The 24,489-nt window shown below is 39.7% G+C and overlaps 1 protein-coding gene and 1 long non-coding RNA gene across 2 annotated transcripts in view; one reads left to right on the top strand and one right to left on the bottom strand.

Moving 5' to 3' along the window:
• LOC134658881 (uncharacterized) overlaps positions 1 to 24,489 on the bottom strand; it is a 379,350-nt gene that overhangs the window by 34,386 nt on the left and 320,475 nt on the right. The window lies entirely within an intron of this gene.
• On the top strand, positions 16,919 to 21,111 carry LOC134658593 (uncharacterized protein K02A2.6-like). The gene has a single exon (XM_063514246.1). The coding sequence runs from the start codon at positions 16,957 to 16,959 to the stop codon at positions 21,109 to 21,111; it is 4,155 nt and encodes a 1,384-aa protein (XP_063370316.1). The 5' UTR covers positions 16,919 to 16,956.

Here is a 24,489-nt window from a genome sequence, read left to right on the forward strand (position 1 = left end):
CGTTTATAAAAGATGGTAGTCTATGTCATGTGATTGTCTGTTTTATTTTATTTTTTTTATTCTCGTTTTTACTTATATATATTAATTTTCTATGTTTTCCTTGTTATATAAATAATAAATTTTGTGTTTTTTATATCAATGTAAATTTATTTGTGTGTCGTTGGCGTACGTGTCGCCATCAACTTTTTTTAGATTAAGTCAGGTCCCCACAGAAAACCAGCGCCACGGTTTGCCGCGGCATTATGCTGGGGATCCTATTTTAGCGTCCAAATGTATTTTATGTCTGCACGCTTTTATTTTTTCTTTGTTTTCATGTACTATGTTGTGGCGTTAAAATAAATGTATTTCTTCTTCTTCTTCTTCTATATGTCTACTAAAGATGTGAAAATATTTTATGAGTTTATGATTTTTTTTCGCGGCTGAAATATTTTTTACAGTACATATGGTGCTACTTTCCCGAACTAGTGCGGGAAAGAGCACTTTCCGTGCGTATGTCGAAAGTTTAAAGTGCCATATGTACTGTAAAACGTTGTACGATACACGTGCGAATAGGTAATTCGCAACTCGTGTCGATTTAAAACACTCCCTTCGGTCGTGTTTTAATTTATCGCCGCTCGTTTCGAATTTCCTCTTTTCCGCACTTGTATCGTAAATAACTATTGTTTTTTACGTGACTACTTACATAATGCATTTTACGCGAATACATAACATATTGTTTAGTCACGTATTTTTAAGAGTACCTAATAAAAGTGGAGTAAAATGCTGGATTTTAGGTTTAACTAGGTACTTACAGATGTAGTGCATAATTTTTTTCCATCGTATTCTCTCGGAAACGTTCGCATTTGTCATGCTACTTCAGTCAACCTTAGAACATTTTGTACCGAGACTGACTGAAATAGCAAGACACATTCGACGTTTCCGTGAAAATACGATGGAAAATAATTATGCACTACATCTGGGACCCGTTTCTCAAAAGCTTGTAACTTGTAATACAAGTGGAAGTCCCTTTCTAACAAAAGCTGTCAAAAAGTGACATCCGCTTGTATTACAATACAAGTTACAAGCTTTTGAGAAACGGGCCTCTGGTACATTTATTAGTAGGATGGTGCAGGGGTAACCAACAATTGGTATTTCACACTTTACAAACTTACGATCAGAAATTAGCAATAACCACAATAGCTACTAGTGAATACTGAAACCGAATTCCGCAAATACCGGGCCGTGACCGCTAATCGTCGATTAAAACCGGATTGAACCGGATTAAACCGGAAAAGGCTCGTTGAACTTATCAAACCGAATCATAACCAATAAATCTACGGGCGATGGAAATGAAACGTTGTACCGTTATTTGAGGTTAATATTGAAATACGACTTTATTTATCGTTAAATGATTAGCTAAGAAAAAATAACTTAATTACTAATTGTAATATATTAACACAGGAAATAATTTAACCCCAAAAAATCAACCTACGCACGTTATTAAAAAGGTGACAATCACTGACTAAAAAAACCATATTGAACTTTGGAGCTGAGCTGAAAACCTCGGAGATTTTGCATAACCATAAGCAAAACCTAATTTTAACTTAAGTCGTCATGAAAAAAAAGTAGGTACTCAAAATCTTTTTTGGATCATACAAAAAAAAATTGAATAAATAATCAATAATCTTTGCCTGTTTTTTTCTAAAAAAAGAAGGAATTATAGTTATTCTGAAACTACCAAATATTAAATCACTACATAGTATAAAACAAAGTCGCTTTCCGCTGTCCGTTCCTGTGTATGCTTAGATCTTTAAAACTACGCAACGGATTTTGATACGGTTTTTTTAATAGATAGAGTGATTCAAGAGGAAGGTGTATGTATAATTTGTTAACCCGTGCGAAGCCGGGGTGGGTCGCTAGTACCCTATATGAGGTCATCTTGACTTAAGTCATTTCTGACTTGTGTGCAAGTGCAAGACGGATGTATGTCCAAATGATCCGGAAAATCTCTCCGATAAAATTGAGGGTTTGAACCCTACCACGGGTTTAATGATGACCATAAATCTGACGTTAGATTGCCGGCCTGTGGCGTCCGGAGTGTACACAGAAAATGATTTTGCTGGACTTTTATCATTACTTGCTACTTGCGTGTAGTGGTAAATGTATGAAGTCACACTAATAATAAACACTAATCTAAAATTAAATGGTTTATAAATCTTAGTGGGAATTGTCTCAGGATGTAGGTTGCACTTAACCCATGTCCTCGTTTAGTATTATCCGCCTATGTCTGTTTTTTCCCCAATAAAGAACATAAAATCAAATCAATGAGTAAATAGGCCCCCCCAATGTGAAGGCCTGCCACACTTGCAGATTATTATTATTTAAGCTTTATTTCACGCACATACGTTATAAAATTGACTTTTTCTTTGTTATATTTTCCCGATGTGTGATCCCTTGAGGGTAAAAGCCTCCTCCATCTTTTTCCATTTCTCGTTGTCTGTAGCATTATTCTCCCAAGTCTTTACTGCGATTACTATGATGTCGTCAACTCATCTTTTTCTTTGTTTCCCTGAGTTTCGTTTGCCCAGTGGACCTTTCCATTTGGTTGTTTATATAGCCCACCTCTTGTCTTTGTATCTAGCCACACTCGCAGATATCTAGTCCATAATCCTTTGCCGTTCGTATTTGTCATACTACTTCAGTCAGTCTCAGTACAAAAAGTAGTAGTAGTGTAGTAGTAGTAGTAGTAGTGTAGTAGTAGTAGTAGTAGTGTAGTAGTAGTAGTAGTAGTGTAGTAGTAGTAGGTTGAGTGTAGTGAAAGAGCACAAAACGTTCGTGAGTTTCCGTGAAAATACGATGGTAAAAGATTATACACTACATCTGTACCCCGCGCCCAAAAAAAATTAAAAAATCCGGGCAGTAACATCGATAAATTTATAAATTTTCAGTATAATTGCAAACAGCAAAATCCCGTTGCAAACTGCAGCAGTAATACTGCTGACTGCATTAAATAATAGTAATAAAAACCTTCTTTATTTCCTTATAAACTACTTACTAACTTGGTATCGTTAGTACAAATAAAGTACTTAAGTAATTATGGAACTAAGTACAAAAACTACTTACATCCTTTTTAAAACACTTCAGTTAGGTACTAAAAACGATGTTAATTTTTCAGCATCAATTAAAGACTAAATCGAGTTGCAATTTAATGAAAAATATCTATATTAAAATGTTACATGTGCATAGTACGTCGAATAGCCAGTAGGTTAAGATTTTTAGCTACATACCAAGTAAATATAAATGGTTTTTAATAGTTTCTATAAGGTCAGTAGGTTAGCCCATTGGTTATTAAAAAGATAAGTACCAGAAAGTTCCTGTCCAGCGGAAAAATAATTTATGTCAACGTTGATAAGTTTAGTATAAAGATACGATCTTTCACGGTACATGGAAGTTATTCTTATTGCATACATAATATTATTATTATGCTAGCAAATTATTCACAAAGAGCTCTTGCATAGCTCACCTAGGTCTGTAACGTTAGGATATTAACTACTACCTGTAATGTTGCAGAGTCGTTTTTGCCGTCGTAAAAATAGAAAAAATGTAACGTAGGGGCATAGCTGTGATACACATATACATCAAATTATTTTCAATAATGTTAATATCTTTAAGTTCAATATCAAAACTCTAAGTTTTGTAAATCTAATTCGGGTTTCTGGTCCTTCAAACCGGAGGCGGAGCTAAGCTTAGTAGCTTAGCTCTTGCACCAATCATTAGCCTGGGTTAACCGGTTAAACCTAAACTTACCCATGTTACCAGTAAAATTTGACATTGGGTTATCGGTTTTCACGGTTCCTTTAAACTGGTTTTGAGGCTATAATCAAAGACCGATAGGAATAGCCCAAAGAGGCTTAGTTAGATGGGGGATAGCCCATGGACAAAGATGGATCGGGATTGATTTTCAGGGGAAAAGGTTCTATCAGGCCGGAATAGGATTTTATGAGTTGTGATTAGGTTAAATGATTTGGAAGGGATTTCATTGGCCAGTTGGTGTTTGGTTATACGACTTTTATTTCTTTTTGAGATTACCGGTTATTTATTGGGTTTGGAGTGGAATTTATGTTTCAAGGAAAAGCTTTAAGAGGTACCTACATCATTCTATCTTTAAGTGTATGTATTGTATAAGACCTAAATATATTATAGGGTTAGCATAAATTCAAGAGACGAAACAATTTAATTTGAGTTTTGCGTTAAAAATAATAATGTTTTGTGACTTTGTGGATTCGGTTTTGTTTACTTCGAATATCAATATTGTAATACAAGCGGATGTCACTTTTTGACAGCTTTTGTTAGAAAGGGACTTCCACTTGTATTAAGTTACGAGTTTTTGAAAAACGGGCCCCAGTTAGGTATTAAAATACTAGTGGCTCTGTGAGCTGTAGACCTCGCGAGCAGAGCTTAAAACTGAATAAATGTATGGCAAAAATATTTATTAAAATATAGGTATAGTACATGTAATATAAACAAAAAGTAAAAACTACATAAAGCTACAAACAATAATTAAACGAATACGCTTAACCCGCGCGTGATAAATAAAAAATACGAAATTTTTAATTTTTTTCAAAGTAAAAAAAAAAATAACTATACGAAATTTAAGTATAAAAAAAATACAATAAGTTATGTAGCAGTATACAATTACTGAGGATGGAACCAGGGACCTGCCGATGCAAACAAAAAAGCGAACGTTTGCAAAATACGCCATTACAGTTCTTACTAAAGCTGACGAAATTTAGCTACTCATTCTCAAGTAAAAACTAAATATCTAAATACCGCCAAAACCAGCGATACAAATTTTCTGAATTTTTGGCCATTTAATCTATAAACATATCTCAAAAAGAAAAAACTCTTATGATACCGATACGACTATTTGTTTAGGCCGGAGCTATCACGACTCCGCCATTTTGAAAAATTTCCAAAAACCGGATCGACAAAAAAAAATTATTTAGTCATAAAATTCGGTCACAAAATTTCACGAAAATCGGTTAAGAATTGCGACCTGTAGAGGAGAACATCCGGACATACAAAAGCAAAATGCCCGAGTCAAAACGTAGACCTTCGCTACGCTTCGGTCAATAATTGAATAGTGTTAAATGTTTGGCTAACTCTTGTATTGAGAAAGTCGAATAAACTCAATATTTAAAGTTTCTTGAATTCTGTCTCGGATAAAAAAATGTAAATAATTAATTTAAATAGCGACCGAATGGGCAGACCAAAAATGAGATAGCGGAACGACCAGGGCTCGTTTCTCAAACGCTTGTAGCTTGTAATACAAGTGGAAGTCCCTTTCTAATAAAAGCTGTCAAAAAGTGACATCCGCTTGTATTACAAGTTACAAGCTTTTGAGAAACTGGCCCCTGGACTCATTCTGTGGCGACTGGCGGGAGCATGCACAAAGCCGTGACGAGTGGCGAAAGACAGGGGAGGCCTTTTCCCAGCAGTGGGACACAATATAGGCTATATAAAAAAAAGTAATTTAAATCTTGTTCCCTTCTGTATGTCTATATAACCTATATGCTTTCTGACTAATGCTCGTCAAAGCGCCTTCCTTTCCTACCTTTGATTCAGCGCATTCAATCCGGACTGAATATAGGTAAATATTCCAAATCACGGGAACTCCCGTGAATCGGGGAATGGTATTTTTGTAACTCAACATAAAATAACAAACCTACTTTTTTCCGGACAACTTTTGATTTCGTATTTATTCCGTTCAGAATAAATAGCTTTTTAATTAATTCTATTTAACGCCATAATTAATCGATAGCAAAATGAGAACCGGTTACTAAAAAGATTGACATTTTACAGCTATTATAAGTAGTAGGAGTAGTAGTAAAGTGTCATTCTATGGAACTTGCTAACTATGTAAACAAAAGTCACTAGTAAATTGACATTCAGAGACAATTTACATAGTTAGCAAGTTCCATATAATGACACTTTAGTAAAAAACTTTATTGTACAAAAATAAACATACAACATGAAAAAACACACATCATTTGTACAATGGCGAACTTATCCCTTTCAGTGATCTCTTCCAGTTAACCTTATATTAAAGTACAGGAACCCAGGATTTAAAATTAATTTAAACATGATACTTACGCCTTCCTGACAAAAAATATCTTGAACGTTAGACATATAGACAAGATCTTATAACTTGTTTGAGTTATATGTATACGGAACCCTAATGGCTCCTCTACACGATGGACCAGCGCCGGCCACTCCGCATGGGACGCATTTATGCGTTAGAGGGAGCAAGTGATACTGCTATCTCATTCTACCGCATGGCTGCGTCCCTTGGAGTGACCGGCGCTGGCCCATCGTGTAGAGGAGCCATAAAAAAGGACGAGGTTAAAGAACGACTCACGCTAGAACGGTCCGTGACCGACACTTCGTTTTTCATGACGGGTGACCGGTAAACACGTGAAGCTTTCAATAGAAAACGATACGTCGGACGCGTCGGCCCGGGCCCTGACCGTTCTAACGTGTCATCAAATATTCTTACTTACTGCTGTGGCGCAACGACCCGAAGTGGATCTTGGCCTCCGACACCAAAAACCGCCATGCTACTCTGTCCAAAGCCGTTTCTGTCGTCGACGGCGCCGAGTTCGCTAAGGTCTTTCTGCACTTCGTCTCTCCAGCGGTACCTAGGGCGTCCAGACGGTCTTCCGCCACTTGGTACTCCAGACTCCAGAGTACCAAATACCAAATATATATAATTATAGTGTCAAATGTTCTACCCTACCATAAATTCCAATTCGAAAACAACAGCTTTTAACACTGACATTTCACCATTAACGGCAGTAAATACGTCAGCCAACTCAAAACTCCACCTAAATCAGTTAGCGGACGTTTGGCAGCCGCCATTTTGGTCGTGATTCGCGCCAATCAGGCTCATTAGTGCGTTGGTTGTCTCTTTCTATTGTCGTGCGGTGCCCCGTTTACGCGCCGGATATTGGTTTTGTCATGTGCTTCGTATACACGTGCGTATGAAAAGAAAAGGACAGTAACTGGAATCAAGTGGTATCAAATATTTTGACTTGACTACTTGACCTGACAAAGTTTATTTTATTTCCGAATAACAGCCGTGTTCGAACAATAATATCTTATAAAAATTAGATATTAAAATATTAGATATTGAAACGATATGGATCGGATATGTCAGTGTCAAACAAGTTTCAAAAGTGACGTTTTTGTTTAAGGCACAGTAGTATAAGTTACTCTATGGTTTACGATGGATGCTAGTGCTGCACTCTGGCGGCAGAACATTGCAGTAATACCCCCAATTGTTCGAATACGGCTGTAAGTGGGTCGAATAATTATCTTTAGCTACCTTACAAATTGTCGGTAGTGATAGCAAGTGGACCAAATTGATAATGTATTGATGATTGATAATGGAGTGCCTGGCCTCTTTTCCATGAATGGATGACGTTTGCAAGATTCTGGCTCACTTCTGGGTGAGATTAGCTAGAGAAAAGAAAAGACTAGGGGGAAAAGAAGAGAAACAAGTCCTAAACAAAGCATCTAAATCTTTGATCATCCTAGCGTTGTTTAGGGGTTTTTCCATGGTTCATTACATTTGGGGACCTGGAGTATGCCTGGCAACCTAAATCTGTGCATACCTAAAGTTGTAGGAATAAGAATAATTATGTTTTTTCTACATATAAGAAAAACCTTATTAACATTTTGTCTATGTCCTGTGGCCCCACACTAATTAAAGAAATAAGTAGTAAAACCAAATGCTGTTTAGTCGAGTAACTGGCACAATTCAAACGCGGCATCAGCAACTTCCGGGTTAGAATTAACGATGAACCGCTGCGTTGGGGAATTAAGAATTTATCTATAGTAAGCAGGTAATTTAACCCTCGTTAGATCAATAACGGATGTAACATTGCCATACCTAGTTTTTAGGGTTCCGTACCCAAACCAAAGGGTAAAAACGGGACCCTATTACTAAGACTCCGCTGTCCGTCCGTCCGTCCGTCCGTCTGTCACCAGGCTGTATCTCACGAACCGTGATAGCTAGACAGTTGAAATTTTCACAGATGATGTATTTCTGTTGCCGCTGTAACAACAAATACTAAAAACAGAATAAAATAAAGATTTAAGTGGGGCTCCCATACAACAAACGTGATTTTTGACCGAAGTTAAGCAACGTCGGGCGGGGTCAGTACTTGGATGGGTGACCGTTTTATTGCTTGTTTTTTTTGCTTGTTTTGCGCTATTTTTTGTTGATGGTGCGGAACCCTCCGTGCGCGAGTCCGACTCGCACTTGGCCGGTTTTTAATAATGTAGTTGAGCGTTTTCTAAAAAAAAATGTACATTTCATCCATGTCTTCAAAATATTAACTTCTTAGGCTCATTTTACTCAAAATCATTTGTACATTCACGCCTCATACATGAAAAAATGTGTCCCAAGATTTCCTTTCCAGATCGTCACATTTATTAATGAATAATTTTTTTATTTGTACGAACGTGGCGCACTGGAAAAATTTTCATACAAAATTTTGGTACACATTTTTTATGTATGAGGCGTGATACAAATGATTCTAAGTAAAATGAGCCCAAGAAGTCAATATTTTGAAGACGTGCATGAAATGTAATTTTTTTTGGAAAACGCTCAGTTTATGCTGTGGCGGAGAAAGGGTTGAAAGTGGTTGATTTGTTTGCTATGTCATGATGATGCCAACGACGCCAAAATGAAAAAAAAAAGAAATAAAGAAAAAGAAAGTGGAAAGTATTAAAATACCCTTATCCCTCCATCACATAAGAACAGCAAGTGACCCAGTAACGAAATAAGGTGTGTGTGAAATAGAGCACGAGTGTGATACGTTTGTCGACGGCGATACGTTACCGAGTGGGTTCCCGGTATGGATTCTATATTAGATACTGTTAGCGCTGTTGGCATCACCGCCACCTTCGAGCCAAACAATGATGTATGTGAACGCAGCTCTGCAGCTCCAAGATGCCAACATGTACAGCGAGGTCAGCGGCCAACCAGAAAGCGCGATGCTGGCGCCAGAGTTTCGCCTATGCGACGCATCTCCAGGCAGCGCGCCGCACTCATCTCTCTCTTTGATTCTGACCACCAAACCCGACGCGTGTGAAAGAAAAGAAGTTGTATACTAATTGTAACCTTAAAACAAGACCATTAAAATGGTAATTTAAGTTGACTATTTGTTTTATTTAAATAGCGCAAAAGGCGCTAACAGATAATATAAGATAATTGACAAAAATATAATTAAATTTTTTAACAAGCATTTATATTAGGTATACGTCTGCGTAATAACGGTCTTCTAATGTAACGCCCTTACGGTAGATGTCGCTCGGGTCCCCTTGACCCATATGGTGAAAAGATTTGCTGGCTGTGGATGAGGTCTTGGTGACTCAGAAGGCAGAGCGCTGGAGTATCGATCCAGAGGCCGTGACTTTAAGTCTCACCCAAGACAGTAATTTTTCCACTTTTAAATTTATTTTAGGTTGTGTTGTTCTTTCACAGAGTAGAGGTACCATAATATTGCATTATCTTAGGTACATTTATGTATGTGAAATTAAAACTGCGTTAAATTTAAAGAATAAGATTATGATTTATAGCCAAACATGTCACAATATTTTAGTGAACTTTATATCTAACTTAGCGACCCGTCCCGGCTTTGCACGGGTTAACAAATTATACATAAACCTTCCTCTTGAATCACTCTATCTATTAAAAAATCTGCATCAAAATCCGTAGCGTAGTTTTAAAGATCTAAGCATATATACAGACAGACAGGGAAGCGACTTTACTTTATACTATGTACGAGGGCTGTTTGATAAGTACCCGTTTTCCAAATGTATTAATATCACGGGCCGAAAATATGTATACAATCGTTTTAAGCCATTTTTCAGAGGTGGGTAAATTTTAAAAAAAACAGCATTCTTTTGTTTTTTTCTCATTTGACAGCGATTCAGTGAAAGCGTGAACTTAAAATTGTGAAAATGGAGAAAGAGCAGTATCGGTCTGTAATTAGATTCTTGTTTTTGGAAGGAAACACATGTGATGAAATAAAAGTAAGAATGCAAGCGGTTTACCATGAATGTGCTCCTTCTATGACAACCGTCAGATACTGGTTTAACGAGTTTAAGCGGGGGAGAACAACCGTCTTTGATGAGGATCGCCCAGGCCGCCCAATTGAGGTGACTACAGACGATATGGTTAAGAAAATTGAAAATATCGTTTTAGCCGACCGCCGAATTGAACTTCGAGAAATCGTTGATGCTGTAAATGTTCCAATCGAGCGGGTACAAAACATATTAGAAGAAAAATTGGGTATGAAGACAGTATCGGCGAGGTGGGTGCCGCGTTTACTCACGGAGGAGCAAAAACGGAACCGACTGACTACTTCGGAGCAGTGTTTGGCCGTGTTCAAACGTAACCCGAAGGAGTTTCTGTGTCGTTTCGTGACCGTAGACGAAACGTGGGTCACCACTACCCCCCGGAAATGAAAGGGCAGTCGAAGCAGTGGATTTTACCGGGTGAACCTGCGCGAAAGATAGCAAAAATCGTTCCATCGGCTGGAAAGGTCATGGCGACCGTTTTTTGGGATTCGCAGGGTATTATACATATTGAGTTCTTAGAAAAGGGGAAAACGATAACAGGGCAGTACTATGCCAATTTATTGGATGAATTTGACGCTGGGTTGAAGGACAAACGACCCCATTTAAAAAATAAAAAAGTACTGTCTCATCACGACAACGCACCAGCTCATTCGTCTAGAGTTGTGATGGCTAAATTAACACAATTACGCTACGCCCTATTGCCTTACCCCCCGTATTCTCCAGATTTGACCCCATGCGATTTATTTTTGTTTCCCAACCTGAAAAAATGGCTCGGTGGTAAGCGATTTGGATCAAATGACGAAGTCATTGCCGCCACAGAGGCCTATTTTAATGACTTTCCGAAATCATACTTTTTGGATGGTTTATTGAAGCTTGAATATAGGTGGAACAAGTGTATAGAGTTAAAAGGAGACTATGAAGAAAAATAAATGCATATAAACAAAAACAACTGATTATTTTTTTCATAAACGGGTACTTATCAAACAGCCCTCGTATAATGATGATAATGTTAAAGCAATGCTGTTTCGAATGTTTTTGAATATAAAATCTTTGGGACAAATTCAGCTACCATACCCAGAATGCAGTCGTAGAGTTCTATCCTCAAGGGTACTTTCAATATTATCGGGACCCGCGGCCCAGTGCCTACGTTTTGACTCGGGACATAAAAAATATCACAATGTTTTGACTTATCTTGTGGGACGATGAATATGTTAGGGAAAACGTTTCAGGGGTATGTAAAGGCATATTCTTATTTAATGGCGCCATCTAGTTTTAACATTTTTAAACATTTTCCAAGGGCTCAAATAGACGGAGTGAGAACTCGCATGAGAGTTATTACATTGCGTCATTTCATCGGTCGGCTGAATTGATGTAACCTCAATGGTCCGCAATGTAACTAAAATCGTATACGAGTTCGCGTGCAGATGAGCCCTAAAAGTAGTTATTCTTTAAATCTCTTTTCGTGACTTTAACTGCGGTCAGACACGTCCAGTTTTACGTTTTGAAACTATGTATAGGAGTAGAATGGCAGTTTTCATACGCAAGTAACTAAAATGTAATAGTATTTTATGCAATCGTTGTATAAGAAGGGTTAGAAAAGGCGAGTGGCGTGGGTTACAATGTGACCCGGAGCCGCAGGCATAGGCAGGCGTGGCTCACTCCGCGATTTCGTTGCGTCGCTACAAATACATGCGGCCCACACCAATTTTGGTGTCTAGCCATAGTAGTTGCCGCGCACCGCTACGGAACGGACGCCTGATCGCGCTTGCGCCACATAGCGGTCATCATATCTGTCACAATAGACGCGTTTTGTTAGAGAGTTAATCTTCTGTACTTAGTACTACTATTTATTCTGTGGCCATTGTAAAGGAATACGCCACGAGCATTTATTACGTATACCATTAAAATTATATCACACGCTGACAAATTAAAAGAACTTCTTCGTTCAAACATTTCAATTAGTCTAATTCTCATTACATTCCTTCCACGACTTGAATTCTCATTCATTGAATCGAATATTTCTAAAGCATGCTTTAGAGCGAAGTCCAATATATCTCCTAAAGGAATCCTTTACTCGTTCGAATGAAAGCAACGTCTATCGACATTCTAATTTACTGGAGTAACGTTCTAGATTTATATTAGTGCTTGTTTTATATAAAATACTAGTTTACTGCACATTTCTAGAAGAGAATCTATAGGTAAAGATTCAATTTTTTTTTTTTTAATTTTGGACCCGGAGATTAAGGGGGTTAATGGTCGGACAGACAGGCAGACAGACGCACGAGTGATCCTATTTATAAGGGTTCCGTTTTTTCCTTTTGAGGTACGGAACCCTAAAAAGTAGCACAACAGTAGGGGATGAAATAAAATTAGGTATAAAGTCACATAAATAAACATGAAAGATACTCCCGACGTTTTAAACATAATATTTCACTCGTTTCGTACCACTTACACATATTTTAATCTCAAGTTACAAACACCTCTATGGGTTATCGTACGCTTATTTACAACTTCCACAAAGAAAAACTTTCATTCAGCACCAGCAAAACTACCAATTAACTATAATTGTTCGAATAACGAGCGTTTCTTTTCACAACTATAATGAATGTCCACAAATTGCCACACTTTGGCGCCAATTAGTGGCACACGGGGGCCAAACTTGGCAACTTCCACGTTGACAACTTTTACCTGGAACCATTTATAATGTACGAGAAACTCGCCTGGATTATACAGGGTGGTTGGTACATCGTTTGCCAAGTTAAAACGGCAGTTAGGTTGAGTCATTTGCTATCTTCTCAGCCTAGAAAATAAAATTGCGCACGTTTTTTTCAGCTCTATGTCAGTTTTTCGTAAATTTCAAATTTTTACTTAGTAGTAAAAAAAAATCATGGCCAATTTTTTTTCTAGGCATGAGAAGATAGCAAATGACTCAACCTATCTGCCGTTTTAATTTGGCAAACGATGTACTAAACATCCTTTATTGCAAAGGCTCATTGAGACGGTGCGAGAACAAGTAGGTAGTTATTTGCGAAATTAGCAACGAGTGGCGAATTTTAAAACACTATCGAAGGGAATGTTTTAAATCGAAACAAGTTGCGAATTACCTAATCGCACGTGTATCGTACAACGTTTTACAGTACATACCTATGGCTCTTTAAATTTTCTACGTAGTTACGTAATGTGCATATTATAGCACAGGGTGTCCTAATGGAGCACCAGATATACTGTAATAGTACATTAGGTACTATACAATTGCGAAAAGTACGAAATTCGCAACGAGTCGCAAATTTTAAAACACGCCAGAAGGGAATGTTTTAAATCGACACGAGTTGCGAATTCATTTTAAGAGATTTTTGCGGCCTTCAAAGTGTAATATTATTGCAGGTGACTGTTTGTGTGACTCTTAGCATAAAATATTTTTCGACAAACAAAAATATAACATGACGGCCAATACCTAATAAGCTATCTACCTAAAATCTAGACACTTATTAATCTAGATGCTTATCACGATTCTTATTAAGGGCACAACGGAATCTGACAGATAAATTAGTCCACTAGGGCGTGAAACTAAACTTATTAAGAGAAATTGTCACAATGTCAATGGAAAGATAATATCTGTTGTCAGGATTTTTCGCCCTCGTACCATGAAAATAACAGTAGTATATTACATACCTAGGGCAGTAAAGGGGCTTCGGGTCGGCCGACAATTAGGTACTTACCCACACGTGATATATATAAAATGCGACCGTGCTACTAGGGATGAAGTCCGCCAGATTCATGTCGCGGGATGGTCGCGGGGCGAGGTAATGCGAGTCGGGGCGGGGCGGTGCGTGGCCGTTCTGTATGATAATACTATTACTTATTCTGTGCTCAACTGCCGCATTTACCTCGGTTGACCTTAATTGTAATCTTTTTTGGTACCTATGTAAAGTGTGGTAAACAAAAAGTGTGAAATGATGTGTAACGCTAACGCTTGTTGTCAATAAAAGATTGATTGATTGTGATCTAAGGCTTTCTTATTTACAAGGCCGAAATGTGAATACTCATTTTCTGATGGACGGACCCGGAAAACGGCAACTTTATTTAGCGCAGTGGGCTGAAAGTTGACGCTTTCTGACCAGAGGGCAGAAAAAGTTCAAGGGTGTGTCATAATGATGTTATTGCGAGACGGTAATTGTTATGAGAGACCTGTAATCTAAAACATAGGTATGTTCTTCAGATGCGGAGGAAATCCAATGGAAAACGGTTTTTAAACGGTTTAATTTTAAGTAATTAATGTCCAAAGAGGAGTGAGAAGTGGATTATAAACTGAAATATTAAATTAAAATAGATATCACATACTAAAGAAAAAGTGACCAATAATATAGTAGTGTGACTAAAAAAAACACAAATCAAACATATTTAATTTAAATTGTAAGCTAGTTAAATTAAAGCCAATGTACTTTTGTTACTTAAATGATTTACTCTTACTGTACACAAATCAAATTACTTTTATGTAAATATTGTGATTTGTTTTTTTAAGTAGTCACACTACTATATTTTTTAAATTATAAACTGAAATACCAACACTAAAGAAAATGTGACTAAATCCACCGGAAAGTGTGACCTTTTTCTTTGTAGTAAAACCGTGCGACCGTCGCATATTTCTCCCTATTCCGTGGTACAGGCCACGTCATACTAAGAAAACTAAGATTTCCCCCCAAGTGAGAAAAGGATAAATCGTGACAAGTGTCCGCACTCGTGGGGATTTCGCAAACTTGTCCCCGACAGCCTTTGGCGGATTCCGACTTAAAGAATATGATACCGATTAAATTTAAAAGTGGAAAAATTAGAGGCCGTGAGTTCAAGTCTCACCCAGGACAGTAATTTTTCCACTTTTAAATTTATTCTAAGCTTAATAATAATAACATCGATCGCAGACGTTTCTGCTTGTTAAAAATTTAAAAATGATACCGATATTATTTTACAGATATCAGTTTCAGACAACTAGGGAAAAAACAAATTCAACTATTTTTATTGAATATTTTGATATATTAACTCATATTTATAGACGGGTCTATCGCGAAATTTATTTTTTTACCTTTATTTACCGACGTTTCGACACAGGTTTCACTGGTCGTGGTCGCGGCTATCCTGAAGTCCCAGCAAAATGTCAAAACAGAGATTTGTGCAGCTAACCGACGAAAAGTGTATGAAAAAGTCTATAAATATGAGTTAATATGTGTTCAAAACGGGAAAGTTTTAAATATTATACTTTGTTTTATGTTTTAAGTGGATAGAAATAGATGTTATATACTAAAAAGAAGTGACCAAGCACTCCAGTGGCTGAGATTGGAATCGAACCGATTCTGCTTACGCGGCTAACGCTCGGACCGCCAGTCGGATCGGTGATCACGTGGTACTTGGAGCTCCGGAAGCTCCGGCCCGGCCACGGCCAGGTCTAACGTGAGTCATCCTTAAGCTGTTAGTATGAAGTTGATAGCACAGAATAAAGAATAGTACTAGGTACAGAAGATTCATTCTTTAACAAAACGCATCTATTACGACAGATATGACCGCTAAGTGTCGCAAGCGCGGGCAGGCGTCCATTCCTTGGCGGTGCGCGGCTATGGCTTAGACACCAAAATTGTGGGCCGCTTGTACTTGTAGGTCGAAATTCGGAGTGAGCCACGCCTGCTGATAGGTACATACTATTATAGATTATACCGATTTTGAAAAATGACGCCATATGATTCAAAGTTGACTGTCAATTTTTCTTGCATGATGGGAAAGAGGATGCCGAAGACCGGGCAAAGTGGAAGACTGAGCAGGAAAGCGGACCCTGGCGCTAGGCCGGGAAAACGCTAGGTTGAAGAAGAACCTGGGAAAGAGTTTAAACCCAAGACTCAAGTCGTATTTGTATCATATTTTAACAGTTTAAACATGCCTCCTTGTTCCCGACAGCCTCTGGATTTAGTCGCCAACTTTGCGAAAAGATTTTAAAAATTCTAGCTCCACCGGAACACCATGTAAATTAACTTAATACGTATAAGTGTAGTGTTTGCTGGTTAAATGTTGTACCGTTTTGTGTTTTATTTGCTAGAGTTTAAGACGTAGAAAATATGTGAAAAGATAAGATAAGATAAGATAATATAAGATAAGATAAGCTAAGATGAGATGTGATGAGATGAGATGAGATGAGATGGGATGGGATGAGATGGTATGGGATAAGACAAGATAAGATAAGATACATATTTTTATTCGTGACAATCACAAAACATGTACGGACATGTACAGACAACAACAGCAAGAAAAAAAGAAATCAATATGTGTGCATCACGAAATGAACCCAACTCAGCATAATGCTAGCTATAAAGCCAGCGCTGGTCTTCCGTAGAGCCCATTCGGTGATGTCATAAGGCATACAGATATCACTTTTCTTATTTAAATCTCAAGTAATACTGAAAAAAAAAGCGGGCAAGTGCGTGTCGGACTCGCCCAGGAAGGGTTCCGTATTTAGGGAATTTATGGCGTATTAAAAAAAACTACTTACTAGATCTCGTTCAAACCAATTTTCGGTGGAAGTTTGCATGGTAATGTACATCATGTATTGTTTTAGTTTTATCATTGATGTAATGTAGGTAGATAATTACACTTTAAGAAACGTATGACAGCGCGGGTAGAAATAAGGTCATTCTTGCAATATATGAAGATTCCTAACGGCTGTGTTTTCTTGTGCTCCTGCAAATATAATTATCCCGAGGGATTTACTGGGGACTTTACAGTGGCGACGAGTCAATTGGATAAGTGATCTCTCGACGGACAATAAAATTAACAGCGGAGTTCAATATGTCGATCGGAAAGTTAAGTGTGTTCGACGTTAAGTGCGGGGTGTGGTCGTCGTACGTGGATCGGCTCAAAATGTACATAAAGGTTAATAAAGTGGCGGACGATATGAAGTTACCAGTGCTTATCGCGTCTATGGGGGACGAAGCATATGAACTATTAGTGAATTTGGCCAGCCCGAAAGAACCTGAAAAGTTAACATTTGACGAGGCGGTAAAGTGCATGAGTGATCACTTACAGCCGGCGCCATCGGCGTTGGCAGAGCGGTTCCGGTTTAGACAAAGGAGACAGAGCGCGGATGAAACTATAGCCGGTTATGTAGCGGAATTAAAAAAATTGTCAAGATATTGCAAGTTCGAAGATAAACTGGATGACAACATGCGGGATCAGTTCGTATGTGGAATAAGGAGTGACATTATTCGCCAGCGGCTATTTGCGGAGAGTGACGGCGTGACCTATGCGCGAGCGGTGAAGGTCGCGACCGCCCTCGAGGCGGCGGAGCGGGACTCGGCCGCGGTGGAGGCGAAGGGGTCACGGGGGTCGGAGGTCAGCGGGAGCGGGAGCGGCGGCGGCGGGGAGGCGGCCGCGGTGCATGCGCTCGCGCCGGCCGGCGGGAGCGGCCTACGCAAGCGGGGAGGTGGCGGAGCGGGCCCGGCATGGGCCAGCCAGCAGCGGGCGGGATTCGAGAGGGCCAACCGGCCCGGCGGGGGCCCTACAGTCGGCCCGCAACAGCGCTATTCGTCTTGTGGGGCCTGTGGCGCTCAAAACCATACCTACGGGAGCTGTCGCTATAAGAACTTTGTATGCAGCAAGTGCCAGCACACGGGGCATTTACGCCGGGTTTGCCCAGAGTGGGCAAGGGCGGAGAGAAGTGGCCTGCATTTCGGAAATGTGCAACAGATGGAGGACGCGGAGATCAGCGGGAATGAGTATGACATCGAGCAAGAATTAAACCATCTGTGCTTGAACGACTATAAACCAGTAAGTGTCTCTGTGTATATAGATAATAAACTGGTTACTATGGAGATTGATACGGGCACCGCTATTGCCTGTATAAGTAAAAATATGTATGAGGACCTCTTTAATTATTGTAGGTTAGAATCGGGTAATACTGTTTTCACATTTATCAATAATTATAAATTTAAACCATTCGGCATGATTAGACCTATAGTCAGATACGGAAATATAACGAAAGTTTTGCAATTGTTTGTAATAGATTCCGGTACGACTTCGTTAATAGGGAGGCAATGGTTGGCCGAATTAGGTATTAAGGTTCCGGATATACCAATTCCTAAAGTTAGCTGTAACTTTGTAACGGGAAAAGAGGAATTAAAGCATGTAAATGACAAGATTGTGAATTTGCTCGACAGATATAAGGAGCTGTTCAGTGGCGGTCTGGGTCGGTACACGGGCGGCAGGGCGACGCTGGCGGTGCGCGAGGGGGCGGCGCCGGTGTTCCGCCGCGCGCGGCCGCTGCCGTACGCGCTGTGCGCGCGGGTGGACGCCGAGCTGGACGCCATGCTGCGCGCGGGCGTCATCGAGCCCGTGGATCACTCCGACTGGGCCTCGCCACTGGTACCTATTCCTAAGCCTGATGGCACTCTTAGATTATGTGCGGACTATAAATCTACTTTGAACCCCGTCTTACTGATCGATCGTTATCCTTTGCCTAAAATTGACGATGTGTTAGTAGGTTTAAACGGTAATAAATATTTTAGTAAGATTGACTTATCGCAAGCATACAACCAGGTGGAGCTAGACGAGTCTAAGATGTACACCGTAATAAATACTCATCGAGGCCTCTTCAGGTATAATCGTTTAGTTTATGGACTGGCATCAAGTGTAGGTATTTTCCAAAGAATAATGACAGGTTTATTAAAGGGCATTCCAAACGTTCAGGTATTTTTGGACGACGTGATAATAGGGGGTAAGACAGAGGCGGAGCATATTCACTCTCTCGAATTGGTTCTACAACGTTTGTTAGACAACGGGTTAAAGTTAAAGAAAAGTAAATGCGTTTTCTTAACTCAAGAGGTTACTTATCTGGGGTACGTGGTCTCCAAAGACGGGATAAGGGCAGATAAGTCAAAAATAAATTCTATTCTGAAAATGGCTGCTCCACAAAATGTGACCGAGTTACGCTCTTTCCTAGGGATGGTCAATTTCTTTGCGAAGTTCATCAAAAATATTAGTTTCATATTAGCACCATTGTATAACTTACTACGGAAAAATGTAATCTGGAACTGGGACGGGGAGTGTGAGTGGTCTTTCCAGGAAGTAAAGAAATTGCTGACGAGCGCGGAGGTACTGGCCCATTACGATCCAGACCTCCCGCTGGTGCTCACTTGTGACGGGAGCCCTAGGGGCGTCGGGGCAGTACTTTCACAAACCGACGATAGGGGGCGCGAGCGTGCAGTTGCGTTTGCGTCGAGGTCACTTAGTGATGCGGAAAAAAATTATTCGCAGATTCATCGCGAAGGGTTAGCAATAATATTCGCGTTAAAGAAATTTCATCAATATTTGTACGGTCGCAAATTTTTATTACGCACCGATCATAAACCTTTGGTTTCGATATTTGGCCAACATAAAGACATTCCTCAAATGACGGCTAGTAGGATACAGAGGTGGGCCGTTATTTTGTCCGCGTACGATTACGAGATAGAATACGTCAAAACTACAGATAATTGCGCGGACGGCTTGTCGCGGTTGCCGGAGGCGGGGCGGTCGGAGGAGGCTACTATTCCGGAGCAGACATATTTACATTTTGCTCAAGAGGCTTTACTGCTAGATTACAATGTAGTAAAATTAAAAACCGCTAAGGACGCCATGCTTAGTAGGGTTTTATCGTACGTTAGGGACGGTTGGCCGCCAGAATGCGACATAGAAAACTTAAGGCCATATTTCAATAGGAAACAAGAGCTTTACGAAGAGCTGGGCTGCCTAATGTGGGGTCATAGAGTAGTGATACCGGAGAGCTGTAGGGCTAGGGTATTAGAAATAATTCACGAACCCCATATGGGTATCGTGAAATCTAAAGCGATGGCCCGTAGTTACGTTTGGTGGCCCGGGGTAGACGAGGCCGTGGAGGCGGCGTGCCGGGCGTGCGCGGTGTGCGCGGCGCACGCGGACCAGCCGCCGCGCCACGCGCCGAGCGCCTGGCCCTGGCCCGCAAGGCCCTGGGCGAGGCTGCATTTAGATTACCTGGGACCTGTTAACGGTAAAATGTATCTCGTCGTGCTAGACGCCATGTCGAAATGGATTGAGGTATTTCAAGTGCCCAGTACGGCCGCTAGCTTTACAATAAATATACTTACTGAGTTGTGGAGTAGGTACGGGTTGCCTAAACAGTTAGTCACAGACAATGGCCCACCGTTTACCAGTAAGGAATTTAAAGAACATACTAGTCGTAACTTTATTGAGCACATATTCACAGCCCCCTACCATCCCGCATCCAATGGGGCCTGTGAGAATGCGGTCAAAACTATGAAGCGAGTGATAAAGAAAGCTATATCGGAACAAAAACCTGTTTTAGAATCTCTAAATACTTATTTGTTGCATTACCGTAACACAGAACATTCCTCGACGGGAGAAACTCCTTCTATGCTACTAATGAATCGTAGGCTTCGCACTAGATTAGACGCTTTAAAGCCAGATAGGGGAGCTAAGGTTTTAGCCGCACAGAAAAAGCAAACGGAGGCGGCGGGAGGGACGCAAAGGAGGGTGCAGGCGGGAGACACCGTGTGGTACAGGCAATACTTACAAGGTGAGAAGTGGGTTCCGGGTACGGTTTCAAAGGAATTAGGGAGGACTAATTATAAGGTTATTGATAAGGATGGTAAGGAAGTGCACAGGCATATCGATCAGTTGAGACGGAGGACGAGTAGGTTAAGTTCGCTTGTAGGGCCAAAGGAAGATTCGGTTCAAACTACACAGGAACCAGTGGTGAGGTCCGAAGAGTTGGTTGAGGGCGTAGGTAATGGCGAGCTCGAAGAGGAGGGAGAAGATGAGACATGGCATGATGCCGACCGCGAAGATTCTCAGCCGAGCCCTGCTAAGGCACTCGCATCGCCGCCCAACGCACCTGTACCGCCCCAGACTCGCCCTGAGCGTCATGTGAGACAATGTCGTGTAGACAATCCTCCTAAATATAAATACTAGGTTTAAGGTTAGCTTAGGTTTTAAATAATAAGTACTTCGGTTGGGGTTGTTATTGTAATTAAGCGTGGAGGGATGTAATGTAGGTAGATAATTACACTTTAAGAAACGTATGACAGCGCGGGTAGAAATAAGGTCATTCTTGCAATATATGAAGATTCCTAACGGCTGTGTTTTCTTGTGCTCCTGCAAATATAATTATCCCGAGGGATTTACTGGGGACTTTACAATTCTCTTATTTTAGAAGTTACAGGGGGGGGGGACACATTTTACCACTTTGGAAGTGTCTCTCGCGCAAACTATTCAGTTTAGAATAAAATTATATTAGAAACCTCAATATCATTTTTGAAGACCTATCCATAGATATACCCCACACGTATGGGTTTGATGAAAAAAAATGTTTTGAGTTTCATGTTTCAGTATGGGGAACCCCCCAAAATTTATTGTTTTTTTTTCTATTTTTGTGTGAAAATCTTAATGCGGTTTACAGAATACATCTACTTACTAAGTTTCAACAGTATAATTCTTATATTTTCGGAAAGTGGCTGTACATACAGACGGACGGACAGACAGACAGACATGACGAATCCATAAGGGTTCCGTTTTCTGCCATTTGGCTACGGAACCCTAAAAATGTACCCCGCCTTTAAAGGTGCCGCGTAAAAATGTGTACCTACAGGAAAGACGCGAACGAGTTTGCTATAAAATGTGTATTGACCCATTTCCCATTTCACAATTTCCATCTACTTCGTAAGTCAATATATTGTAACAATTCTGCATTTATTTGACCAGTGTCTGTCAATAATCCGATCATCTTGACAAATTGACCCGTCCCGTCAAATGGCTTGGAAAAACCGTGAAATCGAGGCTCGAGAGGATTTGATAAAGGGGTAACATATTGCCGGGTTCTAGGACTATGTTACGTACAGATAAGATAAGATAAGAGGCTGATTTTTTGGGTGACTTAAGTTAAAATTATTGTTTTTTGTTTTTTGAAGTGAAAACTTCTTTAGCGGCGCTGTGCACTTTTTGTGATGACGAAAAAATGTTAAACTCGCGACAGGTCACGTGACCGACAGATTCGACAGATTGAAAATTCGTAAGACGGACACGTGACCTGATCGAAAAACTGTTACAATGTCATTGAGTTTTCACTTCTGCCGGCACTCCCGGAGTGCAACCCGTTGTTTTTTTTTCTAGATATTTGTGACCAGAAGGCTGAAGGCTTACCGCACACACCGAAATTCGCAAGTTGCGGGCATCTTTCTCTTTAACTATCGGTGTTCGCGGTAGACCCTTTGGTTTCCTCCTTGCCCAGCGAATTGGTTCAGAGCAGCAATGCCACCAGTCTACTTGGCGCCCTATCATCTAGCGCCAAGCTTGCCCCCATTATTTACCTGTACCTGTTACCTGTTAAATTTTTACCTTTAAATATGTGTAAGTACCTACCTATAGTATGATTTTTCATTTATTCACCTTATTTAAGATAAGATAAGATAAGATAAAAGATAGTTTATTCAAGTAGGCATAATTACAATGCGCTTATGAACGTCAAATAAAGCTAGGTAGACCGGCTCCAACCCTACACCTCTGCCCCGAGAAGATTTAAATCCCCCCTCAATTGGAGGAGGGTATCCCATTATGGGACCGGCAACAAACTCGGCGGGACACATCTTTTCAAAAATAATTACATCTTATAATTAACATGCATTACGAGAAAATAAGGAAAAAAATACAATTTAATTTAATCAATAACCATATGATGTCCACTTTAAATGGCTGTATATTTATTTATAGGACCTTAATATTTTTCGTTGTTTGAGTGTTATTTTCATCTTTGTATTGGTTTTTAAGTTTTTTTGTAAAAATAAATGTACAGTCATTTAAATTGGACGTATTATGATGGTTATTGACTAAAAAGGTGAATAAATTAAATCATAAAATATAGGTGTTTAAATTTCATTTTATTTAGTAATGTTATGAGATATGGAGCGTCATTTCACATTTGTTATAATAATTAAAACAATAATATTGTTTTGCTTATCCGCGAAATAATGAGTAGTCTAAACTGGTCAGCCACATTCCGAATTAACTATATAATCGTTACATAAAACACAATTTTTTAACCGGCACCATCATTCAATCATTTAATAAAACAAACGTAAAACACCCTAAACAGTCGTATTAAATGTTTACGCAGCAAATGGTCTATATAAACATAATAAATAACGAAACTATGAAAAAACACTCAAGTATGACGTAATGTGGATGGATCGATATTTAGCGTGCCTCGTGGGAATGAAGGGTTAGTTTGGAAACATACAGGTTCATTTTACGTACGGTTGTTTATCCAAAAAGTTATTTAACTTATTAATAGCAGAAGATGTACAGTCTAATAAAGATTGTGCTCCGGGATAGATGGCAGCACTATCGCTCTCGCTATATCGTAACCCCGTCATCATTCGATTGCCCTTGTCCCATTCACTTGGGGTCGGCGCAGCATGTCTTTTTCTTCCATACCTACCTCTCTGTCGCCCGTCATCTCATCATTCACTCGCGTTCGTTTCATATCATCTCTCACACAGTCCATCCACCTTTTCCTCGGTTTTCCTTTCCTAGTACTTCCCTCCCTCCACATTCATTCATAATACCTTTCTCATCACATACCTATATCGTAACCCCATATGGGATTCGTATAAAAACAAGGAGGTGCAAACACGTACTATACTTGCCGTCTAAATTTCGTCAAAGGTGCCTAGTATTTCAAAGAGCATAGTTACACTCGAGAATTTGGGACGGGTAGCGCCGTGGCCGGGTAGTCTAGTTGTCAGGACGTTTGCCGTGTAAGCTCTTCAGCTTCACCGGTTCATTTCCGACCTCGGTAATCGTAGGGTTTAGTCACTTTTTCTTTAGTACGTATATGACATGTATTTCAGGTTATAATTTATACATGTACAGGTAGTGTGACCACTTGTTTGACTTTTTTACTTATCTGTGTTAAAAAAAAAATATTTATTTTCTTGTTGTATAAAATATAGTAAGCAGGATAATTTAGAAACGCGTCGTAACCACCCAGAATAATTTCCCATATATTTCAACTATGTAAATGAGAGGTCAAATATAAACTAGTTATATTGAATAATTGTTTCCTTAAGACGTGTCAAAGTCCACCCCGAGTTCAGGCCAAGGTTTGTACTAGGGCTCGCGGTCGAGTCCGTGTTTCGTTTACACGTTTCGAATACCCGTTTCCGAATAACACGTACACGGTTTTCTGGCCCGTTCCGCACGTTTAATTAAGAAACGTGTAATTAAGATCCGTTCCCACGGATAAACGGGTATTCGAAGGAACGGATCTTATTTACCCGTGGCTCCGGAGACGTC

The sequence above is a fragment of the Cydia amplana genome, chromosome 23 (assembly GCF_948474715.1).
Source record: "Cydia amplana chromosome 23, ilCydAmpl1.1, whole genome shotgun sequence".
NCBI classification, from domain to species: domain Eukaryota; kingdom Metazoa; phylum Arthropoda; class Insecta; order Lepidoptera; family Tortricidae; genus Cydia; species Cydia amplana.